The sequence below is a fragment of the Leiobunum rupestre genome, chromosome 2 (genome assembly GCF_980474605.1).
Source record: "Leiobunum rupestre chromosome 2, qqLeiRupe1.1.hap1, whole genome shotgun sequence".
Classification (NCBI taxonomy): Eukaryota; Metazoa; Arthropoda; class Arachnida; order Opiliones; family Sclerosomatidae; genus Leiobunum; species Leiobunum rupestre.
The window spans coordinates 62,034,678-62,052,976 of NC_143385.1; the positions used below are offsets into that span (position 1 = coordinate 62,034,678).

The following is an 18,299-nucleotide window of genomic DNA, read 5'->3' on the forward strand; positions in this document are numbered from 1 at the left end:
ACGGCTTCGCTATAAGCGAAGATAAACCAATTAATCAATTTCTGTCACTAAAACTGACCGCTCTTATTGGCTAACCAATACCACATGACGAATGATGGAAACTATGTCAAATATTCAAATAAAAAAGCGCCATCTTTTAAGAAGCGTATGAATTATGCATTTCACGTCAAGAAAGAACGTTTTTCCAACCGGTACGATTTTGTTTTCGCTTTTTTACACAAACGTAACCGATAAAACCGTTAGAAAGCTTCATTTTTGGGCAGATCAGCAGTTCGCCTAACTTTCATAAAACTCGAGTATAAGTTTCGCGTCTGAGAATAGTATTGTTACGTAAACCAGTTTGAAGGTGTATTCTTTTTCGTTGAAGTTTGACCCGCGTGTTCTCGAGGTTTTATAACAATGGCTTTGGGCAAGAATTATAATTTATAAGTGGTTTTTATAGTATAAAAAATATTTAGTAGCTACCAGTCGCTGGGAGCTTCAATTTTTTTTCCAACCAGCCTGTTTTTCGCGTCGCCTCGCATGATTGGCTAAAATCCGGATTTTAAGTTTAATGCGTGCTTTACAAATTTCTGGACAGATTGATAATGTAGTGAACCGTTCCCTTCTCAAATGCTGTTCCGCGCCGAGATTTTCGTGATAGTTCCGGAGTTCGTGATAACGTTTTTGCTGAATAAATTTTGGGAATGAAATTTTGGTGAGTACAGAATAATTTTCTTCTTTATGCTGCCCATTTAATTTGTTTAATATGCATTTTTCTACGCTATTTTAGAGTAGTTGTTAGCTGTAAACGTCACTTTGCTATTAGTAAATTCCACTTTAAGGATCTAGCTGGTATTTACTCGATATATTATATAGTTTTACTTACATATTATTGGACTGAAAGTGATTTATAAATTAATTTTAGATTGTTTCTATTTAAATTAACGAAATCTTAATATTAGAAGTGTATAGTTATGACTCTTGAGACTTGTATGAATGGTTTTAAATACCGTCTAGTGAAAATTAAGCGTGTAAAATAAATAGCAGGCTTATTTTAAGGGGCCAGTAAATAATATTTTGTAATCAAAATGTATTAACATTATTTTCAAAAGCCACTTTTTATACTGTATATCAATTTCCAATTTATTAGTTTCATAATATTATGAAATTCCCAATTCCGAAACCACCCATAACAATCCGAAACTCTAGTTCTATTCATAATTCATTTAATTTTTTAATATAATGTATATAATTATGAATTATATACTTTTCGTATTATAATTACTATAATTTTGGTGTACGTTTGCGATCCCCAAAGGTAAACCATTGTTAACTAGCTTAAAATACAAAACGTTGGACCGAGCCCCTTTTCACAAAAATTGTAATTTCTAATTACCCTTAGCTAATTACCAGAGAGCTTGAAGGCAGTAATTAACGTAAGGTTAATCGCATTAGGTTTTTTTGCTTTGCAACTTATCTTTTAAAAATCTAAAACTTCGAGCTCTAAATACTAACTAGGCGACCAATGCTATTTCGCGGCGTACTTTTCCTGCCTTCACAACGCTTTCTAACGTTCGCTTCAAAGCCTTGTAAAAAGGAAGCTCCGGCATTTTACGAAGTCGCTTGTAACGTGTGCCGATTTTTCGCGCCCTATTTTAATTAAATTCGTGTTTTTTTAATTAGCAATTTTTGTCAACCTTATGAAACTTCAAGGATCGAATTACATTTAAGGTTGAGACTCGTTACAGCATTTAGACTTTTTAAAAGTTTAAATTCAAATGAATTTAGGCCAAGTTGACGCTTGTTTTATTTTTTTTTAAAGTTTCATTGCCACTTAAATTGAAAATAAGTTATTTGGTTTTGTTTAAGAATTAAAAATTATTTCCGTTTATCTTTAAATAATAAAGTGGAAATATGTATTTAGTAATCGCAATTAAAATAATTTTAAATTGGATTAAAAAATAATAATTTAAAATTGGCAATAGTTATTAACAATTTTAAATTTCATTTAACTTAGCTTGTAAAGTTGTACACTATCCCATACTATACGAATTAGTACTTTAATTAATTATAAATTAAAATTTAGTATGGTAACCAGTATATAGCTTAACTGGCCATGTAAAAATAATTTTATAATTTTACATTGTTCTATCCCATATAATTTGTCATTACGAATTAGGGCTTAGATTAATTATAAAATAAAATTTAGGGTAATTTATATCCGTTTTTAATTGTGAGTTAGACAACGAATTTAATTAAAAACAACATAAATTAGAGAGCCCCTGGCCCGCTGTGAGATTGTTTCGGCTAAAAGGCGTTCCGTCCAAAAATAAATTAACGTTTTCTAGAGAAAACCCACACAAAAACTACGGTTTCATCCGCCCCTAAAATTGTAAAGAAGAACTTACCAAACGAAATAATTCTACTTTAAAGTTTTCTGTTTTTACAAGTGTGGGAGCAGTTAGCCTAAATAATCTATCACAATTAAATTTCTTTTTTTTCACGTATTGTTAATTATATTTCAGAATACCCACTACTTCGAAAAAATACCAAATTTGGCGCGAAAATAAATATTTTGCTATTGTAATCCCAAATCAAGCCAGCAGATGGCGATGGCGTTTCCGTAAAGACTTTATAGACCTTTTCGTATTTTTTTCCCACCTTTATTTCCCAAATTTCGAACCAGTTAACGGTTTTAATTTTTTTTATCCGTATTATTTTTTCAATAATTAGCTATTCGTCCTCCTTTTTATAAACTCAATTAGCGCTGTTTTGATCGTTAATTTTTCTATGCATAATTTATTATTCTAAAAACCAGAAATATAGGGAAACAATTCCCCGGGAAATTTATCGGATGTATAATTGTTTTTAACCCGCTGATATTTTTATAACTATTCTAGTTACTAGAAAAAAAAATTATGGTGTTTTCTTTGACTTCGAAAGTTGTTGCGTGACCCATTGGGCTCTTGATAGTAGATTTTTAGAGAATCACGTGACGTTGCTCCCTGTTGCTCCCAGGTCAATGATGGAGAAATGGAATTCGGAGCAAGTTTCTATGAAAAAATTTAAGGGATTTTTTTATTATTAAAGGGAATAGATCAATAGAACCTCCAACGCGTTCTTTATGGAAGACCCTATCAATTTCCTTTATTCCCTTCACAATCAGCGATTATCAGCGCCGCAAGTGTGAAAAGCCATGGGAGGCAGCGGACAATATTGGAACCCTCGGCCTCGGAGGGCGACAGAAATACCAGAGGTTATATTCCCTTTAAAATATTCATCGGCATAGTGTCATTAGTTTTCGTAACTTTAGAGCAAATTAGTTCTTTGTCTACACAAAAAAAATATGTTCTGCTTAATTTTAATTTTCTTAACTAATTACCGAACCTTTTCACACACCAAAAAATAAAATATCAACGTATTAGGCAGTTTCAACCCATGAAAGTTACTCTTACGCGAAAGAGTCTTCTTAAAATAGTTTTCCCGCTAAAACAACTATTTAAAAGCGCCATCTATGGGCGCTAACTTAAGCAACCAATGAAAAGCAACGACGCAGTTACGACTCGCTCTGATTGGTTGACCAGCCTACAACCCAGAACCGATATCGCCATTATTTTGACCTCAGCCGCCGCTTTCGGCTTAAAAACCCGTATCGAATTTCGCGTTTTTTGGGCAGTTAAAACTACCGTTACTGTTATCTAAACCGCAAAGTTTGGGGGGCAGTTTTTTTAATTTATCGAAGGCGATTAACCAGAGCGTCTCGTTTTAAAGAAACTTTAGCTTTTAAATTGGTGACGAATAGGCCAAGGCTTAAGAATACACGGTTCCCAATGTTTACGCGTTCGTTTTGCGGCGACAAATGTCGGGCTTTGCGGCAGAGATCCATTTTCCGCGTTTCCCCTAGTTTTCTAAACTAGTTCGTTTTTCCATGTCAAACGTTCCGAAAAGTCGCGTTTTTGCGTCCGGTTTATTGGAACTGCAATGAAATGTTATACAAAAACCATTTGATTTGCTCCAAGATGAAGTTTTGTGAGTAGCGATTTTAATTTACTTTTAGTAGGCATAGTGACATAATTCAACTGGAATATGGCCTATTTCTAACATGACAGTAATGACAGGTGGTAGCGGTAGAGGTTTCAGGTATTTAGCATATTTTTTAACTTGTCCTGATTACTGTTTTTTTATTTCGTGAAGCGGTTAACTATAAACTTCGTGTGCTACGAATTTTAAACCAGAATTAATCTTGGGTATATTAAATTTAAAAGTTTTATTTTTGGCGCTTGATTAAGCTCAATTCAAGTTAAGTGAATAGTCTATTTTCTGTTAATTTAACTTTGATACATTTATTTTGCTAACATAAGTTTTAATTTTAAGACTAAATACTTAAAACACTATTAAGCAATCTAAAATCAACTTTTAACTTTGGAAACGAGTTAAAAAGGACCAATTTGTTACTATCAAAAGTAAAATAGAAAGGTATATTATCGGTCTAACCCGTTAAAATTTTTTGGGTTCGCACTATTCCTTCCTCATCTTATAAAATGATAAATTTCAACCCACGCTTTTTACGAAATTTACGACCGGGATACCATTGATAAATTCTAAATACGCAAAAATTCGGAGAATTTAAAACGCCGAAAGCGTTTTATCTTCAATCAAGTTATGTTTTAAAAATATTAAACCCGGGGGTAGACAACTATGTAGAATATTTTAAATTTTAAAGTTTTTTTTTAACTCCACTCGATGTCTTAAAGATTAATATTTTTGTAAGCCACTGAATATAAATTATTAAATTATCAAGCTCTTCATCCTAATTTAATTATTAAATTATGGTAAGACGATTAAATTCTTCGAAAGATTAGGTTTGACGTTAAACAAAAGATTTAGTTTGACGTTAAACAATGTTAAATTTATAACAATTTATTAGGATTTTTCAGAACCTAAAAAATGTCAGGATAAAGTCAGGTAATTTTAAGATCTAGTAATAAAGTCAGCGAAAAGGCAGGTAATTTTAAGAACTAGTTAAAACGTCAGGGTAAAGTCAGAAAAATTTAAGAACTAATAGAAACGATAGAGAAAAGTCAGGGAAGTTTAAGGACTGATAAAAACGTCAGGAAAGTTTAAGGACTATTAGAAACGTCAGGAAAAAGTCAGGGAATTTAATTTACTAAAATATAGGTTTCAAATTGATAAATTTTGGCATAAACTGAGACAGGGAAAACCTCTGGAAAATAGCCAGTGAAAAGTTGAATCTATAAAATCTATGGCAACAACGTTATTTAGTTTACTTTAAACCCTTTTTTTGGTGAAAAAGAGCTTAAATGAGCGTTCATTTCAGGAAAGATTTTTTTGTTAACTGGGTGGATACTTAATTGGCTTTTAATGAGTTATTTTGCGCAATCCCCCCACTTAAAGATACTCGAGAACAGCGAGTCAAAGTCGTGCTTAGCTTTTTAAATTTCTTTTTTGGCGGTGTAAAGGTATAGCAATTTTCTCTGTCAACTCTCAAACTGCTCTTTGGAAGGGATTCCAAAGAATCGCTGGAAGTTAAAATGAAGTAGCACTTTTAAATAGCTCGGAAATTGACTGTGATTGCCGCGTGCGCTGATCGCTGCAATGATACACCGTTTTCTTTTTGTTGTTGATTATAATTGGTCTTCATGCTATTTATTTGACTGTATGATGACTTAATGCTATTGCCTTATCGATGCTTTGCAACCAAACGCAATCTTAATATTTCTAAAATTTATTTTTACGCAAACCCTTATGTCCCTAAATTTGATTTTTACGCAAATTTTTTTTTCACAAACCTTAAATAATTTATCTAAATATAATTTTAACACTAACCTTAAATAATTTATCTAAATATAATTTTAAGACTAACCTTAAATAATTTATCTAAATATAATTTTAAGACTAACCTTAAATAATTTATCTAAATATAATTTTAAGACTAACCTTAAATAATTTATCTAAATATAATTTTAACACTAACCTTAATTGTGTCTAAATTTACTTTTTACGCAAAACTTTATATTTCAGAATTTGATTTTTGCAAAAACCATATCTCTGAATTTGATTTATACACAAACCTAATTAATACCTCTTAATTCTATTTTAACACAAACCTAATTAGCACCCCTGAATTCTATTTTCAAACAAACCTAATTAGCACCCCTGAATTCTATTTTCACACAAACCTAATTAGCACCTCTGAATTCTATTTTAACACAAACCTAATTAACACCTCTGAATTCTATTTTTACACAAACCTAATTAACATCTCTGAATTCTATTTTTACACAAACCTAATTAACACCTCTGAATTCTATTTTCACACAAACCTAATTAACACCTCTGAATTCTATTTTACACAAACCTAATTAACACCTCTGAATTCTATTTTTACACAAACCTAATTAACACCTCTGAATTCTATTTTTACACAAACCTAATTAACACCTCTGAATTCTATTTTTACACAAACCTAATTAACACCTCTGAATTCTATTTTTACACAAACCTAATTAACACCTCTGAATTCTATTTTTACACAAACCTAATTAACACCCCTGAATTCTATTTTTACACAAACCTAATTAACACCTCTGAATTCTATTTTTACACAAACCTAATTAACACCTCTGAATTCTATTTTCACACAAACCTAATTAACACCTCTGAATTCTATTTTTACACAAACCTAATTATCACCTCTGAATTCTACAGTGCAAACAAATAAAAAACAACGATATTCGATTTGTGAAAGAAAATATACATGACGTAAAATGAAAAGAATATTCGTATATGCTCTTGCAAACTTCTTTTCATGAAAAATTAGAATAAAATGGTATGACGGTGCACTACTGTTATGGTAGATAACTTTGTTAATATCGGCTGATATTATAGCCCACGAATAACCGATATATCGGCTGTACCCATCTCGGTGCATCCCTACTTACTATCACAAAATTTAAATGAATTAAATAGCAAAGTAATTAAAAATCTTAATCTTTAAATATTTCAAATCCTTAATTAAAATAAAATTAAAAGATGGCGGTTACTATTCGAATCGTAACCGCCATCTTTTAGAAGAATGCAACCTACATTCGACTACACTTTTTAGAAAATATTTCCGTTTTAATAAAAAAAAAACCCAAACGGCCGCGTATAAATATTTTTCTATTATGTCTTGTCTTATGCTTTGCCAGGCATCAAGTTTATTTCATTGCGGATAACCGGTTTGAAATCGCTTCCGTAGAAACTATCTATTTGACTAAAAGTTTATCGGGTTACTCAGTTCAGCTTCACGGTTCAAGTTAAGACTATTTTTCAATTTTCTTTTCTATGTTAGTAGTACTTAAGATTACAAAGTTGAACGAACTGGTATGAAAACACAATTAGGCCTATAAGAGTTTATATTAGCATAAATGTTCTGCGAAACCCACAAACCGTATCTTTGATTTTGTTACAAAATTTGCCTTTCAAAAATTAAGAATGTGTGTATATTTCTTCGCCTGAGATTACCTCAGGAATTTGGCGGTTTTTTATTTATTTTCGTTTTAGATTTTAATTTTATCGGTGGAAAACCTCGCTTCTCTATCAGCTGACGAATGTTTTTAACCTCTATTCGTTTTGGTTCGGTGGTTCTGTAAAATCATGAGTTTAAACGGCTTAAAACTAGACGGCTACTAGTGTAGTCCAGTTAAGTTCTACTTTTTCGCGTATTTTATCATCCTTTATCACTACTGTAGTCCAACTATTTAAGATTTGCCTACTCGTCACGTGTTCTCCTACACCTCAAAAAATCAGTACAACCGCCAAAAATAACAATAACCCCCTGCTGCGAGGGACCCCTCAATGTTATCTTCTATGATAGGGCAAAAAGTCAGATCGCGTCCAATCAAAAGGTTCGAAAACTTTTGAAACGTCGTTAAGCCCAAAATGGCGGCGGAATGTTTATTTTAAAAGTTATCACTGGGATTCTATTTTTGGTTCCAAGGTTTTTCACGCACCCCACACGTCGATCTTTTTAATTTTCATCGTACATTTCTTTATTTCATTGTGCAACATCATTTCCGTCGCTGTAAACCGTACGTCATCCCATTCATAATTTGCTTTATCGCCTATAATTTTTATCGTGCCTTTAGCTGTCATAAATTTTGCTTACTAAGCCTTGGCTTAATGTCAGTTTGGTTTTAAAAATCAATGGCTTCTATTTTTCAGGGCGTAACGCTTCGTTGAAACTTAGGCCGAATGAGCGAGTTCACGATGATGAAAAACAGCAAGCAAACTCCGGCCATCGTCCGACCCTCTTCATCTGCTAGTAACGCTAGCTCTTCCTCAAATTGTAAAACTCATCATCTCAACTGCCGTACCCCGTCGGAAGTTAAAACACAGAAAATTAAACCAACTACAACTAAAACCATAAATAACAATTTAATAAAAAATCAAGTTTTATCCGGAAGCAGCAACAGTATTGATTCCAATAATGGGAGCAAGGTTAAAAAGGGTGTTCAACTAGGAACAAACAAACCTATACGGCTTAAACAAGAAGCAATTATTTCTAATAAAACCCAAACCAAGAGTAAGCCTATATCGGCTTTGAAAAGAGTCGGAGTAAAAGTTGGAGCCGTCATGCGTAGATCTTTGAGTAAGGACAGTTTGGATTCGAATCGTGAAAAAGAGAAAGAGAACTTTGCTAAACCAACTACTCAGTCTACTCGCTTGACCAATAAAGGAACGGTTGCAGCAGCTGGGATTACAATCATGCAGCTTGAGAAGGACAAATCTTCCATGGAGCAGCAAATATCGGAGCTGGTTCGTAATGCCGAATGTAAAAAGGCCGAAATTGCGACCTTAAAGATGGAAATTAAAAGACTTAAAGTGAGTAAAACTTTATTTTGTTTTTTAAGTAAAAACATCTGTATTTGTTTAAAAAAAATTGAGTTAATGGAGGAATTATAAATTCATAACCATTCAAATTCAAAGTAAACCAAACAAAACCATATCTTCTAATAAAATTTTTATAAAACTTGTATTACAAAAATCCCATTACTTTCATATGTAGAAGTGGCATTAAGTTTTTTAAAAATATATATTTAATATGGTTTTTTAATCCCTAAAAATGCCAAAAATTTAACCCATAACTTACTAAGGCAATTATGCCATTGAACAAATTAGCTTATGCCATACACGTATTATCATATTAAACTTATTAGTGACATATAATTGTTCTGCATATATAATAAAAAACCATTCATTTGGAATCACATTATTACACCGAACTACCCTTATTTCTATAACAGCATTGCCTTAACAGTTTAAAAACTTTAGCAGTCTGACCCTAATTACTGACTAAAAACTCCAATATCAAACGGTGTCTCATTATAAACCCCCTTTTTTCATAACTTGAAATGGTGCCAATTTTTTTAAAATCCCGGTTATAATCTCCAATAAAACAAGTCTTACAACTGGGAGTTATATGATAGTATGGTTGTAGTTGTGGGGTGGGTACAGTTTGATACCCCCTTCTTTGATAAAGGTGCCAGTTGAGACTAGGCACTAAAACACCCTAATTAAAAATTCCAAGGCAAGCAGGGTAGTTTTCCAAAATTGAATTTAACGTAGTAATACTGGGTAGGTTGGGTCCGTGGGACTGGCGAGTTTTTCATTCCAAGAGTATTGTTTCACGCGTCTGAATGTGACTGGAGAATATGATTTAACCGTCATGCCTATTTTGTTTTGTTGCATGCAGGAAAAGCCCAACGAGGAGGAACGCGATCAGCTCAGGCAAGAAATGGAGTTGTTGCAAGCTGAAAATCGTTCTTTGAAAGAAAGGCTATTGGATTTGGGTGTTCCATTGGAACATACATCACTCTCTGATAGTGAAAAAGAACAATTATTGCTGCGGAGATCCGCTAGTGGCTCCATGGCTAGCTTGGACAGCGAACGCAAGGATAACTGTCAGGTTCGTTTTGTTTAACTGTATTGAATGGGTCCTTAATTAAGAAGTTGGTATATTGTGTTAATTCGTTAAAACAATTTTGCCGTGTCTCATTTTTAAAAGTTTGATTTTTATGTTATAATTTAATGGATTAGCTTGAATTTCAAGCGTTAGTCATGTATTTTAATTTGAAATAAATTAAAAAAAATGGATTTGGCAGTGTCGTAAATCTGAGGGTCATAGTCCCGAACGTGCTGCTTCGGAACTGGGAGAAGCATCTGGCGGCTTACCCGATAATTCTGAAAGACCATGCCAAGAATGGGATAAAGCTAGCAGTAGTAGCCAAAGTGAGATGTCCGTTGCGTGCTTACAAGACCGAATTATGCAAATGGAGGAAACTCACTATAGGTATATCCATTTCTCTTGGCCTCATTGTCAAAAAATTTATGCGATTTTGTATACATAGCACTAATGAAGAACTGCAAGCAACCCTACAAGAGCTGACAGACCTTCAAGATCAATTAACAGACTTACAAATGGATAATGATCGTATGGGCGAAGATAAAACCGTTTTACTCGAGTCATTGTGTTCTCAGACAGAAAAGCTAGAAGAGTGTCGTTCTCAGCTGATTCAGTTAAAACAACTCCTTTTTCAACAGTTCGAAGATGGAACTGAATGCGCGTTATCTTCCTCGGAAAAAGAAAGACATTATGTCGATCTTCTTAAGGTAATTTGAAACTCTGGCTGAAGTATTTATACAGTCAAGTTTGAATTTTGCCAATTTTTTTATAGAGTTCTCATGATGAACAAGAGCTACTGCATCTTAAACTGGAAGAATCAACGGCAGCCTTAAAGGGATTAAAAGATGAATCTCACTCTAAAGAAATCGAACTTGGAATGACGCAAGATAGAGTTAAACTATTGGAATCCATGATTGAGAGTGTTAATGCTGATAAAAGGCTCCTCGAGAATGAACTGTCGGAGTCGCAAGAGAAAATTGCGGCTAGTGGGATTGAAATTGCCCAGTTAAAACTACAATTGGAGAAAGAAGCGCAAAAAGTTATTATTTTTTTATTTACTAATACTTTAAAATCAGTTGTTTGGTTGTTATTTTGGTGTTCTTAGTTTAAGGTTTGAAATTTTGAATAAAACATGTCTAACTATAATTATTTTTCCAGGTTACAGAGCTTGTCAAGGAAAGAGATGCAAATGCAACCTCAGAACTGGAATCTTTGTTAAGAGAAACTCGCGCTGAGAAAGAACGTGTTGAGGAACATTCTCTTCATCTTCAAGAACAGCTGTCATTATCTCAACGTGAAGTTGTAAGGTTTAAAGAACAGTTATCAGTTCTTCAAGAAGAAACTAAAGTTTCCAAGAACAATGCGCGCAAACAGTTGTCTGATTTGGAATACCAGGTTGAGCAAATGTCTGTTGAAAAGAAGGCTGTGCAGAAAGAAACGGAACTATTAAGTGAAGCCTTGCATGAAGCTGAATTAAAGTGCCAAAGACATTTGGAGGATAAACGCGAACTTAAAGCAACTGTTGGTGAATTACAGAAAAGTGTCGGGGATAAGACAACTTCAATTAAAAATCTACAGAAAGAAATTGATGAATGGAAGGATAAATTCATGAGCGATGTAAATTATATTTTTTTTAAGGCCTTTTGATATTTTTTAGGGCTGTGTGAGTCCTCTTTTTTGGATTTCAAGTAGTCAGTCCCAAAAAATTGGACTCGCCAATTTTTGAGTGCCATTTTAAAGTCTTCGCGTCCTTAAGAATTAGCCAAGAGTCTTATTCTAGTCTTAAATTTTCAATAGTCCAGAATGAGTCCCGGAAATTTTCAGAGTCCAATTAGAGTTCTAACTCTTGTCTTCTCTCCACGGCTGAAAGTAAAAGTAACACCAGAGCTAAAATCTGCTCAAACGAGCCATCTGAGTCACGTGACCTTTGACTAATAAATAGAGAAACTGCATGAATGCTACCGCAGCGCCAATACGGGACTTTAAATGAAAAAATAAATGAAAGATATTAAAAAACATAAAAGAAGTTCGTTGATCCCATAAATTAGAGCGTTACAACTCGTTGGAAAATAAAGGACTAGTCTAAAAAAATGAAGTAGTTTAAGCCTCGCAAGTCCATTCAAGTAATAAAATAACAATATTTAAGTCCCAAGTACTCGACTCTTTAGACTTGAGACTGAGTACTCGCAATTTTCGAGTACTTGCACAGTCCTGATATTTTTAAGCAAAAATTATCTAATTGGCACTTTTACATTTTCTTGTTTTTAGTCTGAGGAATGGAAAAAATTCCAGGCTGATCTTCTTACGACAGTTCGTGTAGCCAATGACTTCAAAACAGAAGCCCAAAATGATTTAGAACGACTTGTTTTGGAGAATAAACAACTTATGGAGAAAATAACTAATCTATTGGCCGAGCTTGAAAAACTCAAAGTATGAAACGTTATTACGATAATTCGTCTTCCCTACATAAATTTCAATGCATTATTCACAGAACCAAAAAGTTCCTTCACCAACTCATATTCAACAACGTAGTAGCCCTATGAGAACTTCAAATACCTCTGTCTCGGAAGCTGCGACTGTTTTGAGCACCGTTGAGCGAGACTTGGCAGCCTCTGCCAGAAGACCTATGGTAAACCGTGGAGTGTCCCAGCTCTCGGTCAAAAGCCTGATTGAATCCATCGAGAATGTGACCAAACAAGTGAAAGGCCAAGGTACGATGCCATTTCAGCCGTTTGTGAGAAGTTATAGCTGTAGATACTAACTCTGTACTCTGGTATTTTGCATGAAATTACTTATGAGCTTGACATAATTACTTTAAATGCATGATTGTATCTTAAAATTTATTCATATTTCTGATTTTATATTTTTTTATATACAAATTTGATTATTGCTCTGAAATAAATATTTAATAGCATGCATGGTGTTTTAGATTTGGTGGTGGGTGAAAGAGAAATAAGATGTGATACAATGAATGAATTTTTCTATTCAAATTATTATTATTATTAAGTTCACAACCTCAGAGAAAGAGTTTACTCTCCCTTCCATAGTTGTTGCGGGTCAGGGAATTTGATAGCTTTTTCCATTTGATTGCTTGAGATTCCATTAGAATAATCGCACGCTTAGTTGTTTTTCGTCTTCTAGTAATTTGAATTTTCGCGTCTTGGTCTGCCATTTTGACAAAAAATATAAAAGGAACATTGTAAATTTGCTCCGATCTCAATCCGTTGATCTGTCAAAACTGGCAGATCAGTTTTAAAGTTAAATCACCCCCTCAACCGTAAAATTGGAGTTAAATCACCCCCTCAACCGTAAAATTGGAGTTAAATCACCTCCTCAACCGTAAAATTTTAGTTATATAACCCCCTCATCCCAAAAAGAGTAAAATTTTATTGGTGGAGAGGGGGTTATTTAACTCAAATTGTAGGGATGAGAGGGTTATTTAACTTCAATTTTATTGGTGGAGAGGGGGGTTATTTAACTTAAATAACCCCCCTCTCCACCAATAAAATTGAAGTTAAATAACCCTCTCATCCCTACAATTTGAGTTAAATAACCCTCTCTCCACCAATAAAATTTGAATTTGCTAAACTGGAGAATAATAGAATTTACTCACCCTAATTTAATTGGGACTGTGTAACCTAAATAGGTCTCAGCAGCAGCCGTAGTTCCTCTACTAGTAGCATAAGCAGCATTGCATCTGAATCTCGAACTGCCAGTCTTCTGTCAAATAATGGAGATCTCTTTGGGAAGGTAAAATATCTCTCCATCATTTGACGTATTCAATAGCATTTTTGAAATAAATTTTAAATTATGTAGTCAATGCAGAGGCAGTCTTCATCTGACAGCGCAAACCCTGCTAAATCTTCAAACAACCAAACTGGCCATCGGGTCTCCCGTGGCTCTATTTCTGAGTCAAACTCCTTATACAGCAAACCTGGTTCCCTCCCATTAAACTCCGATGGAAGCAACAAAACAAATTCCGATGACTCTAAACCCCATCCTGTTTCTATTTTGGCCAATAAATTGGATCCTATACGAAGAAATAGCTATGGATTTATGTAAATATTCCAAAAACTATGTGAGTTTTGCGTTTATAACTAATCTGTTTTCCAATTTTCAGGGATATCGTGGAGAAGAAAGACCCCCTAGCCTCTTTAGTGAAAGGCGGTGGTTCGAAACGCAATGCGCTGTTGAAATGGTGTCAAAACAAAACTGTTGGATACAAAGGAATTGATATTACCAATTTCAGTAGCAGCTGGAATGATGGACTAGCCTTTTGCGCTTTGATTCACAGTTATTTGCCAGATCTGATACCCTATGATCAATTGGACAATAAAGATAAGGTAGTTTCTTTAAATAAAAGTGTTGCAGTTAATAATGTAATCTATTTATTAAGTAACGTCTATTTAAATTTGACAGAGGCGTAATTTCACAAAGGCTTTTGAAGCTGCCGAGTCTGTTGGTATTCCTACGATTCTCGTAAGTATTTATACAAAAACTCTAGGCATGTGCAAGTATTCTATTTCTTATGGGTACTCAGCTTGAAATTCGAAAAGCCTTAGTTGAGAAGTTCGAAAATGGTTTGTGCCTCAAATCGGGGCCTAGGCTTAATTTTCAAGTACTCGAAACCACTTCTTAAGCTAATCCTACAAGCTCAATAAAATTTTAAAGCTCGGCTCGATACTCTATTTTTCATACTCTAAGTTCGGCTCGAAACCCAAAGTCAAGGCTTGCACATGCCTAATTTTAAAAATCTTTAGCTAAGCTATATATATCATTTTAAATATCATTTCAGAACATAAACGACTTGATATCACAAGAGCGTCCTGATTGGAACTCTATCATGGCTTACATTACGTCAATCTACAAACACTTTGAGACGTAAAATTGCTCCTTGTTTTTCTCAAAATAACGAATGAACTGCCGCAGTTTTTTTTGTTTCTAGTCAGGATACATACATATTGAGTAAATATTTAGCGCTTAACAACTCAAATTTGTTACGTACATAAACGACTTAGTTCCTTTTTCCAATATTTACCTGACAAAATTCAGTTTTAAAAATGGTCCAATATCCATTTTTATGCCCCCCAAAACCCAAAAAATAGATATTGTAAATAATATATATATATATTACGCTTCACGAGGTTTTAGTTTTCGGTATACGCGTCATTTCAATACTCATTGTTTTGTGTTTTAAAGTACTTAGTATTTAGAAACCTTTTGGTTACGGTCATTAAAAGAAAAAATATTCCAAAGTTTTTCACTAATTTTGGTGACTAATTTTGTACTTTTTTAATATTAGTGTCTTTTTAACTACAAATTTCTAAAGTACGCGTGTAATATAATTTTTTATATAAGTATTATGCATACACCAAAGATGCTGAGATGTGGTTTGTGTTAGCGTAACTAATGTTAATTTGGACCATTTGAGTACAAAAATGTTTGTATATGTAGTAATTACATACGTTTGACCCAATAGTAGGATTTATACTGTATTTTGTAGAAATCAATCCATATTTGGGAAACGTTATACCATAAATGGAAGATTCCTATTAACCTTCATTTTTATTGGCATACTTAGTAGTGAAACTACGACAAATTTTACTAATATTTCTCTAAATGGCCAAAAATTTGTTTTGGGTCCAATTTTATGTGCAACGTAACACAGATATAAATATTTTAAGATATTTTTATTTCTAATTAAAATTTGCATAATATTGAACGTAACAGAGTGCATTTATTCAAGATCCGCAATCATTAGGCTAACAGTTTCATCTGAATAGAAAGCCTCTTTATTTTTTCCCATTACTGTACTAAGTCTCGTTGCTAGTACATGTTTGCACTGAAAATGTAAAAGTTTTATCTTTATCCATTTACATTTTAAAGTGGAATAACATACCATAGGGCTTTGGTTTCCTATTAATACCGAATATTTATAAAATTGGCAAGAACAGTAGTTAGAAGTGGGTAAGACGGTTAGATGTTGTCCTGAACTCCCTATAACTTGAAAAACCTCTCGTCCACTGGCGCAAGATATACAAGTTATCACATTACGATCAAGAATTGTCAAAGCACCCATTAATGCGGTTTGAAAAACTATTTTTAAACTGATATACGTATTAATTTTATAAATCATTGGTGGGTCTATTTCGCTATCAGTTCCACCAATATTTTCGAAATACTTTACAGGTACAATTTACCTTAAGTTTTCCAAATATCAGTGGGTTTCGTATTTAAATTTGTGTTATAACAATTACCTTGATAATATAGCATCTCTTACTAGAAATAAAAAAACCTTAAAATTAGCCTTCGTTAAAGATATAAGACTTAACTTAAGCTTTAAGATAACTTACATCTCCCATATTCTCTATATTCATTTTTGATTTCTTCAAAAAGTTGAGAAATTATTTCATCAGTTACAGACATTTTATGGATGTTTTTCTTTCTTAAACATACATAAGAACTGTACAACAACAGGGAAGATTTTAAACATATTTCCCGCGTTTTTCAGGTTCATCTTAGACATAGAGATAGAAAAGAAATAGAGGCACTATATTGTATCTGGCGAAGTTGACCGCGTGTGCCGAACCGACAACCCCCTTTTCGCGAATGTAGGAAGCCATGAGATGTGCAGATTACGTGGCGCCATCGACGCGCGGTGAAATTAAATATATTATGCCTTTTTGAAAAACAAGTAAACAACTGTCATTTATGTAAATAAATGAAGGATAGATGGCGTTACAAATTCTGCCCATCTCCACTTTCATACATGTGCGAGGGGGGGGAAGAATTTTCCCGGTCAAAAACAGAGGTGCCTTAACGCGGTAATCTTCCCTCTATTTCTTTTCTATCTCTATGATCTTAGATTCTGAAATTTGATTGGTTCTAGCCGCTCTAGCAGGCCACCTGACCAAATTTTATGAAACTAATTTGCAGCCACCTTGATTTGCAGCTAGATGGCTCGCGTTGTCAGATCATGGATTAAACACTAAGTGTTTAATCCATGGTCAGATAGTTAAGATTTAAGATTTATTGGTAAACCCATACAAAGTACAACCCCTTGAAATTGGGGCGTCGTCACCAAATTAAAGGGAGCACGGTTTAAAAAGATAATGGTAAGTCACCGCCAACTTAGATCCGCTCGCTTCTTCTATGCGAGAAAGCGACCGGATCTAAGTTGGCCGTGGGTCAGTGCTTGTAAGCAGCGTTGCCAGACGTCTTATAATTATAGGACTTTTCGATAATTTCAAGAAACGTTTTTCAAGGGCATACTATATAGTACCCTTTTTTTAATAATTCGTTATTGGCGTACTATAAAATCAATAATTTGGTGGCCGGAGGGCCGATATCATTTTTCACGTTTATTTAAAAAATGCAGCAAATAAGATTACTACATTAATTTTGGAATTACTTTGTTAGAATTTCTGGCAAACATGCAGACACTTCGATGTCATTCGAGTTAGTGAGTTAGTTAGTTAGTTTTTCCAAGAAGGATAATCCTTCTTGGTTTTTCCAAAGATAATTTAAACTCGTACCCTATATTCGAAATCACTCTTACGCGCGTTTCCGATAGCGTTTACCCACTTCCCGCTGGAACTCAGAACAAATTCGCTCCATGGTTTGCGCCTTACCGCAACCGATGGAGCCAGATTTTTCTGAGGTCACGTGCCGGAAAAGGGTAAACGCATTGAGTTGGGAATAAATAGAGGTACAACTAAATCTGGCGTTCAATATGGAGACTTTTTCAACTATATCGTTCAACCGTGGCGGCATCTGTCTCTAGTGGTGGCAACTATAGGGGGCAGAATAACAATAGTAGCGGGGATTGGTGTATATAGCCGTTTCGTTGCCTGGCACTCCCACGTGAGCTGGGCACCAAAGGAAAGTGACGGAGCGGGGATAATTGTCACATAGATCATGGATTATTGAAACAACCGGATCAGAAGAGCGCGTCAGCAGTTGGGTGAGGGCACTCTGAGAGTCTGAGCAAATAACCAGCTCACCAGGCACATTTGTCACTGCGTATGAAAGAGCCATCTGGATAGCGAGGAGCTCAACCCGGTTGATAGGATGCCCGGAGTCCACGAAGGACCTCGCGCCGACGCCGAGGGCCGGAATCGCGAAAGCCGCACCAGCAACACCCGAGTCCGAGGAGAGCGAGCCGTCCGTATAGATGACCGTAGCATCTCTGGCGTAAGGTGAGAGGGTCGCAAAAAGAGCTGCCGAAGCGCTTCAGATGGCAGGTCTCCCTTGGTAGAAGAGAGCCAGCGAGGAATGATCGTGGCCGCTGGTGGTTCCCACTCCGGTGTTCGCAGACGAGGGAGATGGGCCCTGGAGTAGTTGAAAAGCC

The 18,299-nt window shown here is 34.5% G+C and overlaps 2 protein-coding genes across 6 annotated transcripts; one reads left to right on the forward strand and one right to left on the reverse strand.

Annotated features, from left to right (window-relative positions):
- Nucleotides 1–245: 245 nt before the first annotated feature.
- On the forward strand, nt 246–15,676 carry LOC149958643 (cytospin-A-like). Of its 4 annotated transcripts, none has more exons than XM_090165987.1 (14): nt 246–697; nt 8,209–8,868; nt 9,740–9,952; nt 10,149–10,336; nt 10,395–10,656; nt 10,722–10,988; nt 11,108–11,566; nt 12,218–12,379; nt 12,441–12,660; nt 13,596–13,699; nt 13,766–14,007; nt 14,070–14,292; nt 14,369–14,428; nt 14,745–15,676. In XM_090165987.1, exons 2-14 carry the CDS (start codon nt 8,239–8,241, stop codon nt 14,832–14,834), a joined length of 3,120 nt encoding a protein of 1,039 aa, XP_090022113.1. In that variant the 5' UTR covers nt 246–697; nt 8,209–8,238; the 3' UTR covers nt 14,835–15,676. The 4 variants fall into 4 exon arrangements, with proteins under 4 accessions (XP_090022113.1, XP_090022114.1, XP_090022115.1 ...); XM_090165988.1 differs by lacking the exon at nt 246–697 and adding an exon at nt 3,612–4,011; XM_090165989.1 differs by lacking the exon at nt 246–697 and adding an exon at nt 7,885–8,075 and having other exon boundaries at nt 13,775–14,007.
- LOC149958644 (zinc finger SWIM domain-containing protein 7-like) lies at nt 15,652–16,486 on the reverse strand. 2 transcript variants are annotated; one of them, XM_090165991.1, is made up of 4 exons: nt 16,303–16,486; nt 16,207–16,228; nt 15,849–15,972; nt 15,652–15,791 (listed from the first exon to the last, which is right to left on the reverse strand). In XM_090165991.1, the coding sequence occupies exons 1-4, from the start codon at nt 16,373–16,375 to the stop codon at nt 15,687–15,689; spliced, it is 324 nt and encodes a 107-aa protein (XP_090022117.1). In that variant the 5' UTR covers nt 16,376–16,486; the 3' UTR covers nt 15,652–15,686. The 2 variants fall into 2 exon arrangements, with proteins under 2 accessions (XP_090022117.1, XP_090022116.1); XM_090165990.1 differs by having other exon boundaries at nt 15,849–16,056; nt 16,303–16,480.
- Nucleotides 16,487–18,299: the final 1,813 nt, after the last annotated feature.

Coding starts and splice junctions, on each gene's coding strand:
- LOC149958644 (XM_090165990.1), bottom strand. CDS start 16,375: ATGTCTGTAACTGATGAAATAATTTCTCAACTTTTTGAAGAAATCAAA. Junction 16,229..16,302: donor ATATAGAGAATATGGGAGAT/GTAAGTTATCTT, acceptor TTTTATTTCTAG/TAAGAGATGCTATATTATCA. Junction 15,792..15,848: donor TAGGAAACCAAAGCCCTATG/GTATGTTATTCC, acceptor TTACATTTTCAG/TGCAAACATGTACTAGCAAC.
- LOC149958643 (XM_090165987.1), top strand. CDS start 8,239: ATGAGCGAGTTCACGATGATGAAAAACAGCAAGCAAACTCCGGCCATC. Junction 9,953..10,148: donor AACGCAAGGATAACTGTCAG/GTTCGTTTTGTT, acceptor TGGATTTGGCAG/TGTCGTAAATCTGAGGGTCA. Junction 10,337..10,394: donor ATGGAGGAAACTCACTATAG/GTATATCCATTT, acceptor TTGTATACATAG/CACTAATGAAGAACTGCAAG.